This window comes from Podarcis filfolensis (genome assembly GCF_964270895.1).
Source record: "Podarcis filfolensis genome assembly, chromosome: 16".
Taxonomy (NCBI): domain Eukaryota; kingdom Metazoa; phylum Chordata; class Lepidosauria; order Squamata; family Lacertidae; genus Podarcis; species Podarcis filfolensis.
Window position 1 is genome coordinate 38,237,806 of NC_139620.1, and position 24,111 is coordinate 38,261,916.

Consider the following 24,111-nt stretch of genomic DNA (forward strand, 5'->3'; position numbering starts at 1 on the left):
ATAGTTGTCAGTTATGTAGACGCTAACAGCAAAGCAGCTCTGTTTTAGGGTGGGGGTGGCACCATACTCATTCTTTTGTGTTTGAATAATTAGGATTTTAGTCTTTTTTATAAATTGGTGTAATTTTGATTCTAGCATATGTTCCAAGCCCAACTTTGAAATATGAGAGTCAGATTCAGGCCTGGATTATATGATGGCAATAAGGTATCTCTGAGCATATGTAGGGTTCTGCTCTTTACCACTAAGTAACTCATCCTGCCTTCAGACATTTAGGATAAGATGCTGTCAAAGTGGTTATGGTAGGCTTCAAATTCTGAATAATAGAATTTTCAAAACTGTAAACGTTTTGTGGATTGCACTATTTTTGTAAAATGATGCGTTTCAATAAGCCTTGTTCTTCGGTGTAAAAAAGACTAAGGCCAGCAATAATAATAATAATAATAATAATAATAATAATAATAATAGATGCCCAAAATATGTGCCGTGTCATAAATAGCAGTACTCAGAGTTGACACTGCTGTGTGCATATGTGAGTGTGTTTTAGAATTCATTTTTCCCCTTTTAAGCATCCCCCACCCCCTTTGAAGCATTCCCCCATTCTCCAGTCCTTGTATTTGACTAAAGAAGTTAAAATATATTGATGGCGATTCTTGATTCTACAACCTGAGCAAAAAAAAGGCAACATGAAACCTCAAATATGCTGCCTAAAGGGCACCTGATCTGTTACGCTGAGAGAGACAAAGCTCAAGGATGTGATGTTGGTAGGTTTTCTTCATTGCAGCTAAAATAAAAACGAATGTTTTTTGCAGGGGTGGAAGAGAGAAAGGGGCCCAGACATTCAGGAAACTTAATTGAGAGTCAAGAGATGACTAATGGTCAGAGCAGCCTTCCCCAGCCTGGTACTCTCTCCAGGTGTTTTGCACTACAACCCTTATCAGTCTGAGCCAATGCAGCTAATCAGGGATGGTGGGAGACGTGGGCCAAAACATCTGGAGGGCACCAGCCAGGCAGGGGAAGGCTGAGTTATAGTGCCAGGCTAATTCAGTCACAGAGCTCACTAGGTAACTCTGAACTGATAATTATTATTATTATTATTTATTTATTATTTATACCCCATCCATCTTGCTGGGCTTCCCCAGCCACTCTGGGCAGCTTCACTTCTTTCAGTCTAATCTCACAGAGGGGTTGTGAGGATAAAATTGGAAGGAGAGGACCTTTGAATTCTGTGAAGGTAGGGTCAGATGCATGTGTAATAAAAATATAACCCCTGCACACAATTATACCTAAAGTCCATTAAAAAAGTTGGGCTGTTCCCCAAGTAATGACCCAAGCTTTCTCAGTCAATTATGTGCGTGCTAGGACTGTGTACAGACACCCACTCCAATCTGCCCTCTGGTGGATATGGTCCCTGGATCAGGCCAAATTGCCCTGTGCTGTCCCGGGGGCCACCCACCCCATATCTGTTCCCAGGGGGCAGGTGATGCAGCCAACATCACATGGGATGGGATCCTCCTGCTCACTAGCTGGTAAGCAAGAAGAGTCCAGTGCAGAAAAGCTGCTTGCAAAGCAGCCCCTGCACCCCACAGGACTGATCTCTCTGCTCAAAAGCTGTTACATGGAGACATTAGTCCTGGGGGGTGTCAGGCAGGAAGGTGAAAGCACGGCGCTGGGCCTACCTTCTCCTTGGAAGATGCAGTGACTGGTCAGGTAGGTCTCGGCCTTTCTGCGTGATTTTCCCACACTGCCTCTCTGTCCTGCCTGATGCCCTGGCTGCCACAAGTTGCTCTGGCTCATCCAACCAGTGATCTGTGTCTGTGCCTGCTCAAATTGCCTGAGACCTTCCAAACAGGCCCTATTTGACTCAGGCCTTGGTCAGATCTGGTCCACAGCCCTAGTGTGTGCTAGTCAATCAATTGCTTAAATTTGCACATGGGTGAAAACAACCGGTCTGAAGTGAGAATCTTGCTCCTCCCCACTCCGTTTTTGGATGATCTGTGCAGGTGGCATCTTAGAAGAGGCATCTGTTCCAAAGTGTGGGAGAAAAGAGGAAAGATCTTCTATGTGCAGCTTTTAAACTGCTTACACTGTCTTAATAAGAGTTTTTTAACTAGTTAAACATTGCAGCCCTATAGATAAGGAGTTGGTCAACTAGAAAACGCTACAGTTTCATCTCTAATGTGAAGCTGGAAGGAGAGTGATTTGTGCATTTGGGTCATTCTCTTTTCATGTGGGACAGCAACAGGCAGCAATCTCTGTGGCCTGGCTGCACCCTAGAACATTTTTTAATTTATTGAATTCCTTTGTAATTCACCTTTTCTCCAAGAAGCCTGGGTTGTGTGTGTCTAGAGCAGTGGTTCTCAAAGAGTGTGGTGTGTCACACTGGTGTGGCAGGAGAGGGTGGCAAGTGTGGTGGGAATATCAAATAAACAATCAAATAAACATTTAAACATTACAATATAGCATAGCATAGTATTTTTAAAAAAATTAAGCAGAATATGGATAGATATTTTTTCAAAATGAGAGCAGAAGCATCAAGTGATGCTGAGGAAAATCCTAGTTGTGATCCATAATCGCTCTCTGCATATGTGCCCTGAAACAGAGTGCTGGAGAATAACATTGGCTATTCTTCTAGAGTTCTCAATGACATATTGTTGTGAACTAGGATTTCCAACTCTGACAAATATGGAAGAACAGAAAAGAGAGAGACTTCTTGGTGTTGATGATGGGATGAGAGTTTCTTTGTCTCAAATTAGACAATATATATATATATATATATATATATATATATATATATATATACACACACACACAGTATGAGAGAGCTTACATGGCAAAAGCAAGTTCACACCTTTCATTATGTTTGTATACATAAGGTACATAGGTAAAAGGCTTGTTTATAATTGTATTTTGGGAATGATTCATGTTCTAATATAGCTACATTGTTCTATACTTTCTAAATACCCCATGATCATATTATAAAGTTGATGTGTTCCACATTATAAATTGAGCGCTTTTTGTTTTCCAAAGTATTTCTTATCAATAAAAAAATTTGTGCGGTGTGAGCTAATAGGTTGGGCTGTGAAACGGTGCCTGGGCTAAGTCACCCAGAGATCCTGGATCTCCCCAGTCCTAGTCCAGCCCCCTAACCCAGAAATGGGGAGCCTATACCCTTCCAGATGTTGTTGAGCAACAACTTCCATCACACCTGATCATTGGCCACACTGGCTGGGACTGATGGGAGTTGGAGTCTAACAACATTCAGAGGGCCATCCTTGTTATGACCACTACAGCGGCATATCCCAGAATCCAGTGTGATGACACATATGGAGAGATTCTTCAGCATACTGGTCTTAAGTAGGAAGGAGTCCTTGAAGGTAGGATGCTTGAGAGGGAAAGAATATTGCATTCATGTGTGCATTTTACCAGCAGGGGACACTGTTACATGCAGAAAATCCTCTGCCCGCCTCCCTTTAGCACATCTGTGCTAAAACATTGTGATTTAGGTGGGAGGAGGGTGTGTAGTGGCTGTTGTCACTGCCTTTGGAGACAAAAATGTCTAATTCAAAGGAGCTTAAGGAGGGTTTTTTTTGGGGGGGGGGAGTAGCATATTTTTTGCAGCCTTTAAAAAGGATGTTTAGCCCACTTCATCAAATGCAGCAAACACCAGGTGTATTATTGTTAGTATTATTGTTAGCCTCTTGGGCTTGCCGATCAGAAGGTCAGCAGTTTGAATTCGTTCAACAGGGTGAGCTCCTGCTACTCTGTCACAGCTTCTGACAACCTAGCAGTTTGAAAGCACACTAGTTCAAGTAGATAAATAGGTACCACTGTGGCAGGAAGGTAAATGGTGTTTCTGTGCGCTCTGGCTTCCATCACTGTGTTCCGTTGTGCCAGAAGTGGTTTAGTCCTGCTGGCCACATGACCTGGAAAGCTGTCTGTGGAAAAATGCCGGCTCCCTCGGCCTGAAAGCGAGATGAGTGCCACACCCCATAGTCAGGTTTGACTGGACTTAACCATCCAGGGGTCCTTTACCTTACCTATTGTTGTATACATGTATGTGGGTTTAGAGGAGGAGGGAGTGTAAAACAGGGAGACTCAGTGAGCATGGATGAAAGAGAGAGGTGCAGTCTGACATTTCTGCTCTTATGTTGCAGACTATACCTCTTTGTGGTCTTTTGGCCCCCTCCATACATAAAATCACATAATCCTTAAAAACACATAGCCAATGACTAAAGAACAGCCGCTAATACTGCTGAAGAATATACGTCTTATCCAGCTGCCTAAAACTATAAAGAGATGGGGCCAGGGGGATTCCACAGAAAAGGACCTTTTCTGCCCTCCCCCACCATATACTTTGTATACTTCTAAATACTTTGTTAAAACCACTTAGAAGCCTATTTGGGCATTCAGCAGCATGCAAATAAATATATAACTTAAATGCCTCTACCAGCTGAGGCGAACCTTTCATTAATCTGACAGAAGCATCCCGCTATTTGTCCGCAAAAGCCCCTGCTGCCAATTCAAAAATGGCCTTTGCTGCAGCAGATTAGCACAACTGCTCCCCCAGGAGTTATTTCAGCTGCCCACCGCCTCTCTCTCTTCTGTGCTCCTTCCTTCCATGCTGGAGTTTGGTTTCTAGTCTCTCTTATATCAGTGATGAGGAGCCTGTGGCCTTCCAGCCTGGCCAATGGGCATTGTGAGTCCCAACAAGATCTGGAGGACCACAGGTTCCCCATCGCTGTTGTATCGACGGGGACCCCAGTTTCAGGACAGGTGTTGCCACATTTCCCAGCAGAATGGCTCCCCATTTTGTTTAGTTTTAAAAACTGCTCAGGAAGGAACCAACCCTCTTCCCCTGTTCTATCTCCATGGCAACAGTCAGGAGGCCTGTAAGGGGAAAAGGTCTGTTATCCTGAGTTCTCTTCTCTTCAGTGTTTAAAAGTTTTAGGGTTTCTTGTGAGTAGATGGTAATGGCAGACTTGGTTGCCAGGTGGCATTTAAGCACATTTTGGCATTAAAAGTCTACCCAACTAGCACCCCCGAAAGATGAGGGGAGCATCAGGTAACCTGGGTGAAGTGTTGTTTGTTTGTTTGTTTCTGTTAAAAAAAATGAAAATGTTGACACCTAGCATTGATAAGAGAAGTTATTCACACCTGGTCTTTTACTGGCAGGTGGGGGGCAATGGCAGGGCCAGTGAGGGATGGTTCCTTGTTGATTTATTGCTAAAGGTAGGAGCCCCTTGTCCAAATCTCACCTGGCCAGAGTTGCTGCTTGCTTCTCTTCCACCGCTGGGGAAATGGCACCTGTGCCAGCCAAACTTAACAGAGTAGGATATTTTAGTGGGGTGGTGATGGTTGGGATATTGAGTTATGGGGAGTCTGCAGTCCTTTTGAAAAAATGCTTATATGACTTTAAAAACCCTAACTACCCCAGAGAGGAACTGTACAATTCCACATGTGCTAATACACAAGTTATTGTGGACTGGAATGCTTTATCTGCTACAGAAATAATTGTTATTGGCAAAAAAGGGGGGAATAGTGGTATTTATTATCTTTAACCCTTTTTAAAAAATCTGTACCCCTTCACTTATTAACACAGCCTGCTAACCATGAATTTATGCATCCCTGAAGGATTGTGAGGCAGCTGTGCTTGGACAGGATAGTGAATCATGGGGAATGGGACACAGAGGGTGTTATTTTTGTGATTTGACAACATTTAGCTTGGTAAGTCTCTGTTTGATGAAGAAGCACAAAAACTACTTTAGGAAAACCAACAAATTTTTATTTTACCTTTGAAAATGTCAGCTAATGCTAAATAATAATAATATATAATATTAATATATAATATAACTGGAAGTACTTGGCAACCATTTAAAATGATTTTTATGTAATTTTACACATTCACTTACCAAGCAAAACTAAATTATATTAATTTAACCAAAATATATTTCAAATTCCCAAGTCACGTAACAACTTTTTAGAAGCCCTCATTTTTGGAATTTGAAAGTTGAAAAATTCAATATATCTTACTGTGACAGAACCTCTGCACACAGCCTGAACCCAAAGCACAACCTTGGTTTTCTGAGCCTCCCTTTTCTGGGAAGCCACTTCACTCTACCAGCAACTTGTGGAAAATATGGACCTCTGTTCCATCTGCTGTGTGTGTTGTGGGAAGAAACACAAAGCTCTTTTTCAGCCATGGAGTGGAATCCAAAGCATGTTTACTCAGATACAACTCCTGTTGAGTCGATAAACTCACAATGCAGTCCTAACCATGTCTCCTCAGAAATAAGGCCTACTGAATTCAAATAGGTTGTAAAAATTTCCTAATCCACCACATTGCCATAAAGCGGTATTTTTCCACAATGGCTGGAGAGGGTGATACAGCCTGAAGTTCCCCTGTGCCACCTTCCATTATACCAGCATGTTGTTTTCTCTCTTCCAGAAAGGGCTGGTCCAACATGTTTGCTTTGACCCTCGACTAGGAGGCTTTCTGTTCCTCCTTCCCCTTCTGGGTCTCCAGCTGTTTCTCTGCCTCTACCTCACGCCAGGACCATCCAAATTATGCATGCCTGGAAAGCCGTGGTCGGCACTCTGGCCTTCACAGGCCTGGATGTGACAGTGACCACCTTGCTGTACAAACACAGCCGCAGTGGTGGCAGCTTCCTTCAGGATCTGAAGCACTTCAACATATTCGACTCCATGCTGGACATCTGGGGGGCCTGCCTGTACCGGAGTTGTGTGCTTTTGGGTGCTGCCATTGGGGTTGCGAGAAACACCAACTATGGTCCCAAGCGCCTGAAAGGATCCCGGATCTTTATCACACTTGTCTGCCTTGCGGTGGGGATTTATGCCCTGGTCAAGCTGCTGCTCTACTCGGAGGTGAGGAAGACCATCAAAGACCCCTGGTTTTGGGGTTTGTTTGCCTGGACATACGTGTCCCTGGCGGCCACCTTCTCCTTGTGGCAGCTGCTTTCTTCGGTGAGACCTGCCAGGGAGACTCTGGGAGTAAATTCCGAATCTAGGACTGAAGCAGAAGAAATTGGGGATCCAAGTTTGCCTGATGCCCAGGAAAAGAAAGAGGAGGCGTCTGCAGCCACCATTTGTAAGCTGTTGTCTTACACCAAACCAGATGTTCACTTCCTTGTAGTGGCCTTTTTCTTCCTCTTAGTGGCTGCTTTAGGTGAGTACATCCATTGGTGAGACTATAGGAAGCTGCCTTATACTGAATTGGACCATTGGACCATCTACTTCATTGTTGTCTACACCAGGGGCTCATTCAGTCTTCAACTTGTCCTGCCATTTTCTCCTCAGGAAACCCAATCATTACTGCTGAATTCTAGCAAATGCCAATCAGGTTTTCCATGGATTGATGTTTACTCCGATACAACCTGTTTGCTAAAGAGTGGGTTTTCCCAGAGAAAGTGGCAGGGCAAACGGAAGACCGCTTGGGCCCTTCCCTAGCAAGCTCAGGGCAAGCAAAAAACCTCTCAGCCCTTTGCTTTCTAGGCATGGGACGAGTAGAGCGTGGATGAGCCCCAGGCGTGGGGAGCCTGAGGGCAGCATTCCCTCAGGGTCAGACTTGCAGAGGCAGCAGACAGACTGCTAACTTTGTATAGTTCAGCCACACAAAAGTGAGAGATTTTGGTGCATACATTTCTCCAGTCCAGCAAGCGAGAGGCACTTTTGCAGTTCAAGGATAAATCCTGGCCAGGGAAAACAACCAGAGGAGGGAGTGTGGCCTGGGAGGAGTCCAAGGGCCAAATAGAGAGGTCTGGACTGGCAGAAGTTCTCCAGTGTTACTGACCGGGGACACGGCCATCCCTGCCTAGAGGTGCCGGGGATGGAACCAGAGACCACCTGCATGGCAAGTGGTTTCTCTATCACTGAGTTGTGGCCCTTCCCCTAATAATGCTTTCCAGTTGTATATACATTGCAGGCAGGTGGTTTGTTACTGTGTTTATATCCCTCTCCTCCAACGAGCTCAAGAGCCTGTGCATAGCTGTTCCCGTTTTTATCCTCCCAAGCCACACTGTGATGATAAGGTTGGGCTGAGAGACTGTGACAGGCCCATGGTCACCAGTGAGTTTCATGTCTGCGTTGAGGTCTGAACGCTTCTCTCCCAGGTCCCTTATCCAATGCTCTTGGCCACAACATCACCCTGACAGATGCAAGTGAATGTCAGGGGTGTGGCAGCTCAGACCCAAAGCCCTTAGAGCTTTGCCCATCCTGTGTCCCTCTTGCAGGCCACATCCCTCACTGGCCTCATTATCGCATCCTCCTCAAGTGTTACTTTGTGGCTAGAAGGCACCTTTGAACCACAATAATGCAATTTGCTTGCCTGGACAATGGTTTGTGTGCTCGTAAATCTCTGCTTTTTGTACAGTTGGAATTTTATACTTATATTCAAAGTTTAATCGTTATGTGTATACTGTTTAATTGTAAGCAACAGCCCTAAGCTGTTTACAAAGAGCATAAAATATACCTTAAAATAATCAATAAAAATCAAAGGGTGGGATTCACTGAAGCCTGTTAGCGGAAGCACTGCTTCCACCTCTTCTCCCCCAGCACACTCTCTGTGCCCCCAAATTTGACTTTGGGGGGTTGGGAGGACCCTAAAAACAGCATGCAGGAGGAGGAGGGGGGTTGTTCCGTCTTGCAAAGTGAAATGCTTGCCCTGATGGAATCACCTTAGCATAACACTGAATTCTTCCCCAAGTTAAAGCATTAAAAAAAAATATTAGCCTGCTATACAGAGGTAAGATTCACATGTACCGCCCTTCCCACTTTTACCTTTGGTCGGACGCATAACGGGTATGTAGCCCCTGGGACGTTGCCCCTTGGGCCCCTGCTGCCCTTTCTTTTCAGGGCTTGGGAAGACACAAGGGGCCGAATGTGTTTGAAGATAACAACAGGGATTCTTGTCTTTACATCCTTCTTGGGTTTTTGCCTTTAATCTGCCTTGTCATCCCCTCCAACAGGAGAGACATTCCTTCCGTACTACACAGGTCGGGCCATTGATGGAATAGTAATCCAGAAGAGTATGGAGCAGTTCTCCACAGCGGTGGTCATCATGGCCCTTCTGGCCATAGGAAGGTAGCCTTACTTGAGTAGTTGGGCCAAACTGGAATAATTGACCCACAGGCGGGCTGGAAAATCTTGTCATTTTGCATAATGTGACGTGGTGGGGTTATCTTCCATAGAGTTGGGGCCTGAGTATAGGAATCCATTCCCTGCTTCTTCTTTTAACTTGCAGAGAGGATCCTATTCAATTTAGTCCCAGAATTCTTCTTCTTAGAAAGGAAATTCCTTTCTTAGCTGTGGAGCAGGGGTAGCCATTGTGGTGCCCTGCAGATGTTGTTGGGCTGCAGCGTCCACCAACCCCAGTGGCAATGGCCAGTGGCCAGGGATGATGGAGGAAGTGACCCAATGGCATGTTGAGAGCATCACATTGACTACCTTTGGTGTAGAGACTGAGGCACCCTGGGAAGATGTTCACATAAGCCAACAGCTCAGGAGACACTGATTTGCGTACTTTTAAAAATAAGGGTGTATATTCTACTTCCCTTTTCATTTTAACTCCTCTCACACACTCTGGATAGGAATTACATGTTGCATGCATGTCTCTCAATGACTTTTTTTGCTGCCCATGGCAGCCATTTTGTGATTGCACCCACAAAACATTTATCAATATACAAGTACCGACACTTCATTTTTAAAAAACTAAAATAACTCTACTGCACTGACCAGACTGGCTGGGGCTGAAGTCCAACAACATCTCTAAGGACACAGCTGACCTTCTGCTTCACAACTTGAAAACACCTTTCACACTCCCAAGCAATGAAAGCTTTCATAAGAAACATCTACCATTTCTTGACCAAAATTTCATAGGGATTCCAGAAGGCTGAGGAAGCGGCTTCTAGGCCAGATCTAGACTGCTGGCTCATTCCAGATACTGAGCAAGTGCAGTGAAATGTGAAACTCTTGGGGTGGTCGTCAGAGCCTCTGAAGCACTTGGAGCTCCTGTGTCCCATGACAAGGGTGGCCAATGTGCTGCTCTCCAGATGTCGCTGGACCACAGCTGCCATCAACCCCAGGTCAGGGCTGATGGGAGTTGGAGCCAGCAACATCTGGAGGGCACCACATGGGCTGGGCCTGTCCCCAGGTTCTGCCTTGGCTTCTTCCTCTTGCATGGTAGGACTGGGCTGAGGTGTCGGTGTGTCGGTGTCTGTCTGTCCTATAACGTCTCTTATCTGCAATCAGTTCATTTGCCGCAGGTATCCGGGGCGGAGTCTTCACCCTCGTGTTCGCTAGGCTGAACATTCGGCTACGCAACAGCCTGTTCCGGTCGCTGGTCTCACAGGAAATGAGTTTCTTTGATGAAAACCTTACTGGTGGGTTTCTTTTATCTGTGCTGTGAGATCTTTTCATGTCAGGAAATGGAGACACATAGAATTACACAACAGGGAATATCTCCAGTATAACTATTGGGGTGGGGGAGGCTTTAAACTGGGGGTCTGAAGGATGACCTCCCCCTGTATCAGCTGTGATGGAGATGGATTGAGGATTAAATCTGTAAATTTAAATTTAAACCTCCTGTCCCATGTATGTGGGAGAAATATGAGAGTAAACAGGCTATGAAAACCACATGCACTTTTGCAGCTTATTGGAAGCTAGGAATTAGGCAATTACACATTTTATCCCTGTTTATTTGTGGTCTGCTGACCTCTCCTCTCCTTGTCCTCATTGCTGAGAATAAAAACACATATTTTAGTAAAAACAAAAAGGTTTACTTACATTTCAATGCAGGGAGGAAATACATCACAGTAGTATGCAGGTAAAAACACTTCTTAGTTACAAAATACAAAATTACTTTTCTAAATGGAGTCTGGGTTCTGAGCAGAGCCAAGGCAGGTACGTCTGCTCATATTGCTGGCTTGAAAGAAAGAGAGAGAGAGAGCGCACTCAGGCAAAAAAGACGTACAAAATATCTCCTTTGTTAGAAATTCCCACAAAAACATTAAGGAAGTGATCTCATGCAGTCTTTTCTATATTGATTCAAGAACTCTATGGCTGTCTGGTAATCATGCATTTGTGTGTTTTTTACTGGTAATCCCACATGTTTATGGACATTATGCTCAGATGATCAAGCCTCCACTCCATATGGCCTCACAGAAGAGATTTTGACTGTGATAGCTGTGACTTAAGGGGAAGCGAAGCCTTTGTTTAGGAGTGACCAGAAACAAACGCCTTCTCACTCTGAACCTCTTTTAAGGCAGCAGCCCAATCCAGCATGGCCAATGGTTAGGGATTATGGGAAATGTAGTTCAGCAACACCTGGAGGGCCACAGGCTCCACACCTTTCTCCTTTTACTTCAGCAGGCACTGGTTGAATTAAATAGGCTTTGGCATCTTTTAAAAATCATTCTTTTCTCTTTTGTACTACAATTGTTTTTAAGTATTCCCCCCCCACACACACTTTGAACACCAGAAAAACAAATTATAAGTGTTTTATATAATCCACAAGGAAACGGCAATATTGATTGCTTTTCAGTGCCACTTAATTGTGTCCAGGACAGACATTTAGTACTTGCAGCAACTCACTATTCCCATTTTACAGCCATCATTTTATTTGTACGCCCGCTTTCCATAGTTCAAACCATGCTCAGACTTATAACATGAAGAAAATGACATCTTTACAAAAATCAAAAGTACCAGTAGTCATAATAAATAAATTAAACATCAAAAAGCACACAGCCAAACTGAACAATTTCCACAGGAATCATCATAATAAGATCTAAAATAAGGATACAGAAATTAATATTAGTAACAGCAACAAGACCTCCTAAACAATACTCCCAGCCCAAGAGTCTGTATGGTGGCTCTGAGAATAGCAGCTACTTCCTGTCGATGTGAGTTCCACAGATCTATACAATAGCAGTACAAACGTTTTGTTTCATTCTCATCCTTGCAGAAAGGTGCTTTTATGGGGTGAACTGTGGCTTAAGGAAGCTTCCCAGGCTGTTGAATAGAATTATAGAGTTGGAGGAGACCCTGAGGGTCATCTAGTCCAGCAACCTGCAGTTCAGGAATCCTGCCCACAGCAGTCCCTAGGTGGGCTCAAACCACCAACCTTCTGGTTAAGACACATTGCATCACTGTTTCTCAATCAAGCCCCTAGAGGAGGAACCTCAGCCCCAGAGCCAAATCCAGCCCTCCAAGCCTCTACTCCCCTCCCAGAGCCTGCTTTGTAATCTGAGTGTTTTTGCCTGGCTGGGATCTAACATTGAACTCTGAAAATGCTTCTTGCTTGCCTGCATGAAATTGATGTGTGCATGCGTAAAAGCTAGCCTGCCACAAAGGTAAAGTTTACATTCAGGAAAAAAGTTCCTTTTCCAGAGCTCCAGGAACAAGGAAAAAGGGAGGGTATCTATTTTTATGTACACATGTATTCCTAGCTCTCCTACTCTACTCCTACAGCCTAACAGCGGCACTAAATAGAGCGGCTGGCCTCACTCTAAAAGTTAAGAAGGTGCAAGTGACCATGGGAGTGAGGCTGATAGGAATGTGCTCAAAGACCCATCGCCCAAGTGCTCAAGAATTTGAAATGCGTATTACAGTCATACCTCGGGTTGAATGTGCTTCAGGTTGAGCATTTCGGGTTGCGCTCCGCGGCAACCCGGAAGTAACGGAGCGCGTTATTTCCGGGTTTCGCCACTTGCACAGACACTCAAAATGACGTCACGCACATACGCAGAAGCGGCAAAATGCGACCCGCAGACGTGCCGTCGCGTCTTACATTCCATTCAGGATGTGAACGGGGCTCCGGAACGGGTCCCGTTCACATCCCGAGGTACCACTGTAATCTGAATGTTTTTCCAAGAACCGTAAGCCTCCTCACTGCCTTGAGAAGCTCATGATCTAAATCAAGGTGGTCCAACACGAGGCCTGACCCTGAGGCCTTTTCAGAAGTCCTTGGCAGCATTTGATGCCCACCCCACCCCGGCCCTTGCACTGCCTTTCCAAAACCAGATAAGGAAGCCCTGGGCTTTGGGAAGGAGGTGTGAGGGCTGTGACAGGTCCTAGAGTTCTCTTTCCTCCTTCCCAAAGCCTAGTTAGCATTCTCCCAGCTTTGAGAAGGAGAGCTCCAGGACCCTGCCAGAGCCCTGTGCCTCCTTTCCCAAGCCTGCACCTTGCTTAGCCAGCTTGGGAAGGGAATGTGAGGGCTGGCGGGGGTGTCAAATTTTGGGCTTGCTTCCCCCTCCCAGCGCACAGGTACTCTTGCGGCCTACTTGGTATGAGAAGTTGGACCGCCCTGAACTCAGTGATGACGGTGTGAGAGAACAATGAAGAGCAGGAAGGAGTGGGGTGTGCATTGCTAATGGCCCTGGCATGTGGAAATGCAGGTACACATGGCTAGGTTCCATTCTGGCTGCGGGTGAGGCCCAAGGGCTTCACGGCAGAGCTGAGCTTCAAGTAGGATTTGATGGATGAAAGAAACATGAGGCCACATGTAGGGATTGGGGAGAAGGCAGGTGGTAGCAAGCCGGGTGAGCAGAGCCTCTTAAGGAAGCCTGGAGAGCCCACTATGTATTTTTCCTGCTGCGGGCATCATGCTCTGCCATATCCAGGGCTTTTTTTTCTGGGGGTACACATACCCCTAAACATTTTGTGAATCTTTGTACTTTTGTCCATTTACTGTATTTATTTTTCCTGATTTGAACTATAAAATGGTGATTTTCTTGAGTCACAATAAGACTACCCCTAAACATTTTTTAAGAAAAAAAAACACTGGCCATATCAATGATCCAGCCAACTGCATCTCACAGCATTATAGCAGTCTGTAGAGGTACTCCAGTTGTGGTGGAGCACTTCCTTTGCATGCAAAAGGCTGCAGGTGGAATCCCCAGCAACTCCAGGTTAGGGCTGGAAAGGCTCCCTCTCTGAAACCCTGGAGAGCCACTGCCAGTCTGTGTTGGCAATATAGAGCTAAGCGAACTGATGGTCCTGCTTAGTATAAGAGCTTCATACGTTCCTTGAAGCAATCAGAACATCGGCCTCTGGATGTAAATGCTCAAGGTGCAAATATGGGTTTGGAACAAACTCTTCTTTGCAATTTTAGACCTAGAGGGGAGGTCACTGTTAAAGAAACACACACACCACTTGAATAGATGCAACTAGCTGCACAGTTTTTTGGATCCTGGCCCAAAGGGTTTTTGAGTTAAGGATGTGTTTCAGCCTCTCTGTGGTCTGCCCTCTGTGTTGAGGGTGCTGGCAGCAAGCTTTGCTCTGACCAGAAGGCACCACAATATCCTTGGCTCCTTGCCTTCCGGAGAAAAAGAGAGAGAGAGAGAGAGAGAGAGAGAGCACTTGCTGAATTTCTCAGATCTGCAGCAGGAAGCAAATGATGAACTGGGGCTCAGTTAAAGGGCACAGAGGCCCTGTGTGTTACCATATCCATGGCCCCTCTGCAAGTCAAAGAACCATTTAGGGAAGGGTTTATTGTAGTCTTTGGTTGTACTTCTGTGTTGCAGATGCAGAAAAATGATTAGTACTTTCCAGTGAATCAGGCTATATTGAGAAACTGCACAATCACACACCTAGAATTATGCACTATGTCTCTTCCTCTTTGGTAGACACTCATCTCTCAACTGCGTAGGTTTCCTTCTTGGGAGTGGAGGTGGCCAGAACCTGACTGGAGCACCTGAGTGCACAGTTAGTCAGTCATATCGCCATTTGGATGATCCTTTTTTTAAAGTAAAGTAGGGATACCCAGCCATTTTTGGGTCCAAGAGCCACATTCATAATTGGCCCACCTTCTGGGGGCCATATGCTAGACCCACACTCTCACGCATGTGTGAGCGTTGGGGAGCTGGGCTGGGCTGAGAGGTTTAAAACTTTCTGTGTACCTCAGTGTCATACTGATTACAGTGGTACTTCGGGTTACATACGCTTCAGGTTACATACGCTTCAGGTTACAGACTCCGCTAACCCAGAAGTATTACCTCAGGTTAAGAACTTTGCTTCAGGATGAGAACAGAAATCGTGCTCCGGCGGAGCAGCGGCAGCAGGAGGCCCCATTAGCTAAAGTGGTGCTTCAGGTTAAGAACAGTTTCAGGTTAAGAACAGACCTCTGGAACGAATTAAGTACTTAACCCGAGGTACCACGGTATTATTTTCCCTTTTTGCTGCTGCCAAAATCAGTGTGAGAGCCAGAAAAATTTCCTTGAGGGGCCAGATCAGTCAGCCTTGGTGCAAACGGTTTGGAGTGGGAGAAGCCATTGGGTTTATTTTGTGATAAACCCCTAACTTGTAACTCTTGGTAGATTGCCTAAGATGTGGTCCTATCTAGCTAGACCACTGGCCCACTAGCTCAGTAATCTCACACTGACTGGCAGCAGCTCTCCAGAGTTTCAGACAAGGAAGTCTGTGCCTGGGGATGTCAGGGACTGAACTTGGGTCCTTCTGCATGCAAAGCAGATCCTCTAGCACTGAACTACGGCCCCTTCCTCTGTGCCCTTCCTGTGTGGCAATTTGTGGTCGTTGGTCCTGTACAAGGGTCGCACACTCCAGCTGAACAGGCCCTGGTTTGGGTTTCAGTCCAGCCTATAAGTGGGGTCAAGTTCTGTTTTCTGTTTCTTCTTTTAAAGAAAATGTAATTGATTGGCTGGGGTTTTGTTGTTGTTGTTACAACTATTGCTATTTGCTAATTTTATTCCTGTTTTTCATAATTATTTATTGCATTTTGATTAGACCTTTTTTCAAAGAAAATTGCTTTGCATCCTTGATACCCATAGATCATTTTTCAAATATGTATTTCCCTGGAGTGCACATTAGGACCTTAAACTGTAGCACTTTATTTTTTAATAATAAGAATAATTAATAGAGAATGTGCATATTTCAACTAATAGACAGAGTTCTCTCTGTGAGCAGAGAAAGCCCATTTTGCCCCCTGCCCAGCACCCTCCAGCCCATGGATCTTGCTCTTCACACATTGCTTCTGTTCTCATTCTCTTTCTTTCTCTCTCAGGTGACATTATTTCCCGGCTGACATCGGACACGACGATTGTGAGTGACCTGGTGTCGCAGAACATCAACATCTTCCTGCGCAATATGGTCAAGGCCACGGGGGTGATAGTTTTCATGTTCAGCCTCTCGTGGCAGCTCTCCCTGGTAACCTTCATGGGATTCCCCATAATCATGCTCATGTCAGATCTTTACGGGAAGTACTACAAGGTTAGTGTTACCTGTAGCTTTTAAGCCTGACCCCAGAGCTCATTCTCAAAGCTTTTCTGTCTGTTTGCCTGTGGGTGTTCTGCTTTGGGAACACAGGTACATAGGAAGCTGCCCTTCTACCAAGTCAGACCATTGCTCCATCTACCTCAGTGCACTGACTGGCAGTGGCTCTCCAGGATTTCAGACAGGGAACATTCCCAGCCCCACCTAGAGATGCTAGGGATTGAACCTGAGACCTTTGGCATGCAAAACAGATACTTTAACCACTGAGCTAATATCCTTTCCCACAGCAAATTTGGTGTGTCCTGAGCAATCTCCTGGCAAAGACTGTTCTGAGCAGTTTCTGAGAACTGTCCTATTTTCACACACCATTTCTTGAGTGCCTCTCTCTCATATATTTTTTGTTCCATTTTTAACCACAAAAACTAGTCATCAAAAGAAAAGAAAGCATTAAAAAATACATCTTCGTGCTCATGCATTTTATCTTCTGAATTCGAAAAGGCTGACAGTGCGTGGATTTCTGATTTTGTTCTCCAATATTGCACATACAATTTCGGTCCTATATTCCAAGCCCATGCACCTTGTTTTCTTGGCTGCTCTAATACCATCCTAAAAAGGAGCTGCAGAGAAGCAACAGAGATGCACAGGGCTGCTGTTCATAAAATTCTGAAGGAGGAAGGCTTTGCAGAGGTCCTGTGGGGATTTTATTTTATTTCTTGGCCTTGGCAGCGCTGTTGTCCAGCTGCCTGCCTTGTCCTCCCTGCGGAATGGAATTGCAGTCTCTCTTGCCAAAGCAAGTGGGGAAAAGGCATAGGCAGCTGCAGGTCGTCTTACCTTCTCAGATGACTTGAAAAGAAATTAGAGCTGTCTCTAGAGAGGAAGTCCTAGGGCTGCGTCTTTCGGGGCAGGGGGACTCACTTACAAAGATTATACATACGTTCTCTCTGTAGTAATGCTGCTGCATTTTCATGGCAGGCTCTCTCCCCCAGCCATCTCCTTTGAAAAAGAGGGCATAACGGCCAAGTGTGTGTTGTAATGTGAGGATAACAATATTGGCCAACCCTCCCTAGGGTCCTCCATCTCCAACTCTCTGAGCTTCTCCCAGGGTCTGACCATGTCCTCCATATACCTCCACATGGGGCTCAGGATAGTAAGGATTCAAGAGACTGTGTATTATTATTATTATTATTATTATTATTATTATTATTATTTCCTGCCCATCCAGCTGGGTTTCCCCAGCCACTCTGGGCAGCCTCCAGCACATATCCATGTGAAGTACCCTGAACTTTAACAAAACAAACATCGCATGAATCCTAAAGGTTGCTGTTTAAAGATAGATTGTAAGCTCTCTGGAAAGCCACCCAGCTTTTGATGCTGCCATCATCACTACTATTATTTCCTGCAAAAGCACATCACCTATTTGAGGAAAACCTTTTGTATGCTTTCTTTTAAATCCGGGACCATCTGTTTCATGACAAGTTTCCACCCCTCCCCTCCTGCCTTGCCTGCAAGAGCTGGGATTGAGGGGATTGTGTCCTTTCTCTTTTTTTGCCAATTTGTTTTTATTGATATTCCAATTTTTACCAAATCAGCCACAAATTAAAACAAATTTAATAAAAATTTTCTAAAAATTGGTTTCTTGCCACTCCATTTTGATGCGTCCAAGGTTTCCTCTTGTTGCTGCTTTATTTTCCTAGTTGTTTCTGGTACAGGGGGATTGTTCTCTTGCGTGTGATTTGTTCATTCTACCTCTCCTCTCGCTGCCATAACTTGTAATACCAGTTGGGACATCTGCGCACCTGGCTAATCTTTTGTCCTTTGCGAGTGGCTGACCTTGCCTGCTTGCCTCTGCGTGAGTCTTTGCTGCCTGAGGTCATCTTTGCTGCCTGAGGTCATCGGCTGCTGGATGGAGTGCTTAAGTCTGCAAATGTGCATTTCCTGTTCTGCCTCGTCCTTCATGCTTCCCCAGCTTGGCTCCCACTGCAAAGGCAAGGGGGGGGGCTGTCCCATGGAGTGCCACACAATCTCAGTAAGGCTCTGCTTGAGTCACTGAATGCCTGGCTCTCAGCCAACAGATGTTTCTTGGCTATCATGCTGCAAGATTAATGCTACTCAGCATTGAGGGGAACAGGGGAGGGGGGGTTGCTACATCCTGGTCTGTGGGGTATGCATAGTTTATTGGCCTTTTGTTGGGGGGGGTGTTAGGGGTGGGGGAGAAATTTGCTTGCCTTTGTATCTTAATGAGAAACTACCTAATCTGCACTTCTCAAACTAATACTAGTGCCAGAACACAGCTAGCCTTTGGAATTTGCAGTTTCCCCAATTTGGAGATGCTTTAGTCTAACCAAACAATGTGCACAGAGATGCCTATGCATAAAAGTAAAAAGAACCTAGAAAAAATTCATTATCTTTGGGGAAATTGCTTGCAAAAATGTGTATGTTAGTCAAAACTGCATACAAAAATGTGTTTGTTATGAGAAATTAGCACTAATCTGTCAATTTTAATGAGATTTTTTTTCAATATCTGCTCCAAAAACAATTGCTGCAGAAATGTGGAGAACTCAATTTAAGCCTAGAAAAAATAGAATCAAAAATAGAATTCATCCATCCCTTCTCTGTGTGTGAATACAGATATATCAACATGTATTCATTCTCTCTCTCTAGATATACTTTTTGTTCCATTTTGAACTACAAAACCAATCATAGAAAATAAAACATAACAAAATAAATCTGAACACTTTATAGTGTCTTCATGTTCATGCATTTTATCATCTGAATTCAAAAAGGCTGGTGGTGTGTGGATTCCTGATTTTGTTCTCTAGTATTGCATGTGCAATACCAACCCAAAAAGGAGCTGCAGAGAAGCAACAGAGATGTAAAGTGCTGCTGTTCATAAAATTCTGAAGGAGGAAGCCTTGCAGAGGTCCCATGGGGATTTTTATTTTATTTCTTGGCCTTGATGGATTTACCTGCTGAGCAGATGACAAGAGGGATGGGAAACCTGTGACCCTCCAGATGATCCTGGACTGTACAACCTCTCATCCCTAACCGTTGACTACGCTTGCTGATGGATGTTTAAGTCCAACAAAATCTGGAGTGTACAAGGTTGGGAAAGGTTGTCTTAAGATATGCTCCTCAGGCCCTGCTCTGGGTGCCTCAGCTTTCAGTTTACACAGGCAGCAACGGGGATGGGCAGAGGGGAGAAGTTTTGCTTGGTGGTGGCTTATATAATACAGTTCCCTGATACAGTGGTAGCATTCAAAATCAGCAGGAACACAAAGCCAAACTGTGATGTCTGAATCTATGCTCACATATTTGTGAGGGGCTGCCAAACCAGGATATTAACCTGTATAGTTTGGTGTGTTCTTGTTGTTATGCCTGAATTCACTAGCCATGACTATGGTTGCTGCCAAACCTCAATATGGATTTACTGGTTTTCATTCTGATATTGTATTAGTTGTTTACAGTTTATATGAATATGGTTGTAAGCAGCCTTGGAGGTTTTTAGTAACCTGATGATGATGATGATGATGATGAGAAGAAGAAGTTGTTGTTCAGTTGCTGGGACTTGTTGGGTTCTCCCAAATTCTGAAAGTCTGGGAAACCCTCAAGTAGGCTCATTCCATTTCTTGGTTATGGGACAGCCCTCCTCTCTTCCCTCCCTCTCTGTGCCCACCATTTAGAAACTCTCCAAAGAGGTCCAGAATGCTTTGGCAAAAGCCAACAACACCGCTGAGGAAACCATATCAGCCATGAAGACTGTCCGCAGCTTTGCCAACGAGGAAGTGGAGGCGAACGTCTATTCGGACAAACTGCAGCAAGTCTACAAACTCAACAAAAAAGAAGCCATGGCTTACACCTACTATGTGTGGTCCAGTGGGGTAGGTGGAAACTCCTTCCCCCCTGCTGCTTTGTAGGTTACTGTCTTCATCTTCATTGTCGTCATGTTTACCTGTCCCCTTGTCATGGGTGGGTTCTGTGCAAACATCTTAAAGACTGACAAATGTATCATGGCAGAAACTTTCATCCACGTCAGCAGATGCATGGTGATGATAATGGTTTCTGTTAAAAATGTGTGTGTGCGCGCGTGCATGCATGTGAAGTTGTGTGAGTCCCTGTCAGGGAAAAAAGCAAGGCATATATATATTGATTATAATGGTTTCATATCGAGAGAGTAGGGCTGGGCGATGTTAGATTTTCAACAGTGTGATGTATCACCAGCCAGACATCACAGATTGGCAATATACTGTGATGTTGAAACGAGCTGCATTGGCCCCAGCCGGCTAGACACAGGTTGACGCTGCCGCAGCTCTCGCCACCAGAGCTCGAGCCCTTGTAGGCTAGGGCCAATGCAGCTGGCCCAGGCCGCTGCTCAGCTGGCGGTGGGAGGGCTCCCCCCAGCCCAGTTGAGTCAGCCCCAACTCCTCAGCAGCATCAGGCTTCGTGCAGCTGGGGTGTAGAAGAAGCCTCCCCCACACCAGCTGAGCGATCCAATACTGCTGAGGCGTCGGGGTGCTCAGATGGGTGGGGCAGTTTCACAGAGCCCCTACCTCACTGTCAGCTTGGGAAGCTAGCACTGGATTGGGGGCTCTGTTAAATACTTGGCTGAAGGGAATGGCAACCAGGCGCCCTTTGGCTGAGCAGTTTAAAGATGCGGAGGGAGGAACAAGTCGTATCAGCACCTCGATGGTACAGCTTGTTTCTCCCTCTGTGCTATATGAGGGAAGACCACGAAGTCGGTTTCATTCAGCAGTATATTGCAAGTGAAACTGCCATTCTTGCGGGTCCCTCTGCTAGCAGCACCCCCTGGATGAAGTTGCGCTGCTAGCAGAGGGACTCAGGCGTGTGGCGGTTTCATCAGCGATGTACCGCTGAGTGAAACCAACATTGTGGTCTTCTCCTCATACCAGTCCTGGGCAAAATACAGTGGTACCTCGGGTTACATACGCTTCAGGTTACATACGCTTCAGGTTACAGACTCCGCTAACCCAGAAATATTGCTTCAGGTTAAGAACTTTGCTTCAGGATGAGAACAGAAATTGTGCTCCAGTGGCGCAGCAGCAGCAGGAGGCCCCATTAGCGAAAGTGGTGCTTCAGGTTAAGTACAGTTTCAGGTTAAGTATGGCCCTCCAGAACGAATTAAGTACTTAACCCGAGGTACCACTGTATCGATATATCGCCCAGGCCTAATATAGAGAGAGTGTGTTTTACACGCCACCCCAATCCCCTTTCAGCAGTGCCAGAGGCTTCAGGGGTTCCAGGCCTTCACCCAGGCCTGTGTTTCCTTTGGGAATAAGGCACAGCACAGTGTGTGGTATCTTCATGTTATTTGGTTTATTTACACACATATGCAGCCTGAAGCTAGATGAAGGGATTGCAGAGCATCCACACATCGTGTCCTGCTCCCCCTCTGCTTGTCAAACCTCCCCAGAAATCCTAACCACTTTGGTCTCTGCCCACCAACGCACAACTGAGAGAGGGGCCCCTCTCCTCCTTGTCTGGCAGTCTTTGCTCTCTATTTATGGCTTCCTTGATGGGCTGTCACGGGCACTGGCAGATGAAGGAGGGGGTGGGGGGTCGTCCACCACAGGCGCCATACCGGGGGTGACATCATGGCCACCCCTGCCCCCTGGGACGCTCGCCACTCACTGTTCACACCCTGGGACGCACGCCACTTGCCGTGTACCCCCAACATGCGCCGTGCCCCCTGGGACATGCGCCACCTGCTGCGTATCCCCCAATGCGTGCCATGCCCCCCCCCGCAGTGGGCGCGCCAGCCACGCCCCTGGATGTACGCCACTCCTGGTGCCGGAGCAGGTAGCTCTGCCACTGGTCACTGGTGTTTGCTTCTTAATGGCTTACACTCATGTAGACCTGCCAGGCTGGTTCATTAGCATAAACTGCATCCAGCCACGTTTGGCACAGTTTAATCAAACCTTGATTAATTCTAACTTTTACTAAACCCAAGAATTATTGGTGCCTTACACCCACAAAACTCTGGCACCCCAACACATAACAATATATATTTGTTGCATGATTATGACAATTAAGTGTTTAAAAATATTTTATTTATGTTAGCAGATAAGCGTGTGTGTGCATAAATGCCCCCCTGCTAACATAGCATAACATTTCATGCATCTGATAAGGTGGATTCCGGTCCATGAAATTTATTATTTTTATACTACCGTACTTCATTTATGAATCTCTTCTCATGAGGCATCCCAAAGTGATTTGCAATACAGTAAAATCATATATAGAACAGCTGCATATATAAAAATGTGTGTGCGTGTGTATGAAAATTAGAACAATACCATACATAAAGTCAATTCAAGTCCAGTGCAACTGGGAGTTAGGTATCAGTCTTGCTATATTTAAAATGAAGACCAAACTCTGCTCTAGGGAGGAGGGAAATGCTGTTTTGTGATATTGCAAACACCAGGCCACAGGTGCTGTGCACAGCTGGTTCCTGCTACTACAAACTAGCCTGTCCCTGAGTTTGATCCTGGCCTGGATATTTATATACAGCACAATGGATGTCTTCCTTTGATACTGTTGTACTCCCTGCATGTTTTGTTGCCAAAAGACCACTCATCCAGTCCTTATTCCTGCATTTAGCTGTTCATGAATCTTAATGCTTTACACGCTATCAGTTGTATACCAAACATGTCACTAACTTCTCCTCTTCCTGGTATAGTGCATTTCTGCTCAGACCAATGCCCTCTATCTCCTCACTGCTTCAGTTTGTCCCTTGCCTTCATCTTGTCTACACCAGCGCAAACATGGTTGCCATTTAAGGTGAAACCTTGGTTTCTTGAACCCAGGAGATACTCTGTCTCCTGTTTTTGAATCTGGATTCTATGCTCGGTTTCAGCTAACACTCCTCATTGTTCAAGTCAGCATTTTGTACTACGGAGGCCACCTGGTGATCACTGACCAGATGACCAGTGGGAACCTGATATCCTTCATTATTTATGAATTTGTCCTTGGAGACTGCATGGAGGTAAGTTTCACCCATCTGAAAGCATCTATGTCCCAGTCTTAAGAGAGCTAAAGTAACTGATCTATGTGGAGTTTCTTTCTTATCAGGGTCTTCAGCATTCTCCCACGGACTGTGTTTATTTTCCAGTCTTATGTGGGGCTCCAGCCTAGCCTGAGCTTCGGGTATATAGTTATATCTTCATAAGTGTACTAGCAGATTATCTATTCTGCCACTGCTGTCAGAGGCAGTATGCCTCTGAATGCCAGTTGCTGGCAACTGAAAGTGGGGACAGTGCTGTTGAGCTTGAGTCCAGCTTTGGGGCTTGCCCTAGGCATCTGGCTGGCTACTGTGAGAAACAGGATGCTGAATTAGATGGGCCATATGTGCAGTCATGCTTTTGATGAAGAAGGATCTAGGGGCAACCAAATTTATTTATTTAATTTAAATTATAATTTAAATTTGATACTCTTGACCCACAACTCTCAGCATCCCTGACCATTGGCCATGGTGGCTGGGACTGATAAGAGCTGGAGTCCAGCAACTACTTAGCTAGCTTCAAACATACACAAAATAATCATTTTTTAATGATTAAACATGATGGCTTAAGTAAGTAAGAAGAGCCCTGCTGAAGATCCTTAATAGTCCAGCTTCTCACAGTGGCTTCCACTGTGGAGGAGAGGGTGAGATGAGCCACAGTGCCTCTCCACTGGTCTGCTAAAAGACCATCTCGTAAAACCTCCAAGTTAGATAAAAGGCAAAAGAAGGGAAGAAGGATCCAGCACGAAAGATCCAATGCTCAGGTGCCCTGAGCCGCACACATCCTGGGCTGCCGTCACCCTCTAACAATGCCCATTAGTGAAGGTGTGTCCAAAACTGAGTGAGGCAACTTGAGTAAA

At 45.4% G+C, this 24,111-nt stretch overlaps 1 protein-coding gene across 8 annotated transcripts in view; it reads left to right on the forward strand.

Annotated features, from left to right (window-relative positions):
* ABCB9 (ATP binding cassette subfamily B member 9) overlaps positions 1-24,111 on the forward strand; it is a 33,113-nt gene that overhangs the window by 2,987 nt on the left and 6,015 nt on the right. For 2 of the 8 annotated variants that reach the window (XM_083590880.1, XM_083590883.1), the window contains 6 exons: positions 6,446-7,183; positions 8,982-9,096; positions 10,264-10,394; positions 16,031-16,236; positions 19,920-20,117; positions 23,108-23,236. In XM_083590880.1, coding sequence (XP_083447006.1) covers positions 6,565-7,183; positions 8,982-9,096; positions 10,264-10,394; positions 16,031-16,236; positions 19,920-20,117; positions 23,108-23,236 — 1,398 coding nt within the window. In that variant the 5' untranslated portion in view covers positions 6,446-6,564. The other 6 variants (XM_083590886.1, XM_083590884.1, XM_083590885.1 and 3 more) reach the window with 6 other exon arrangements.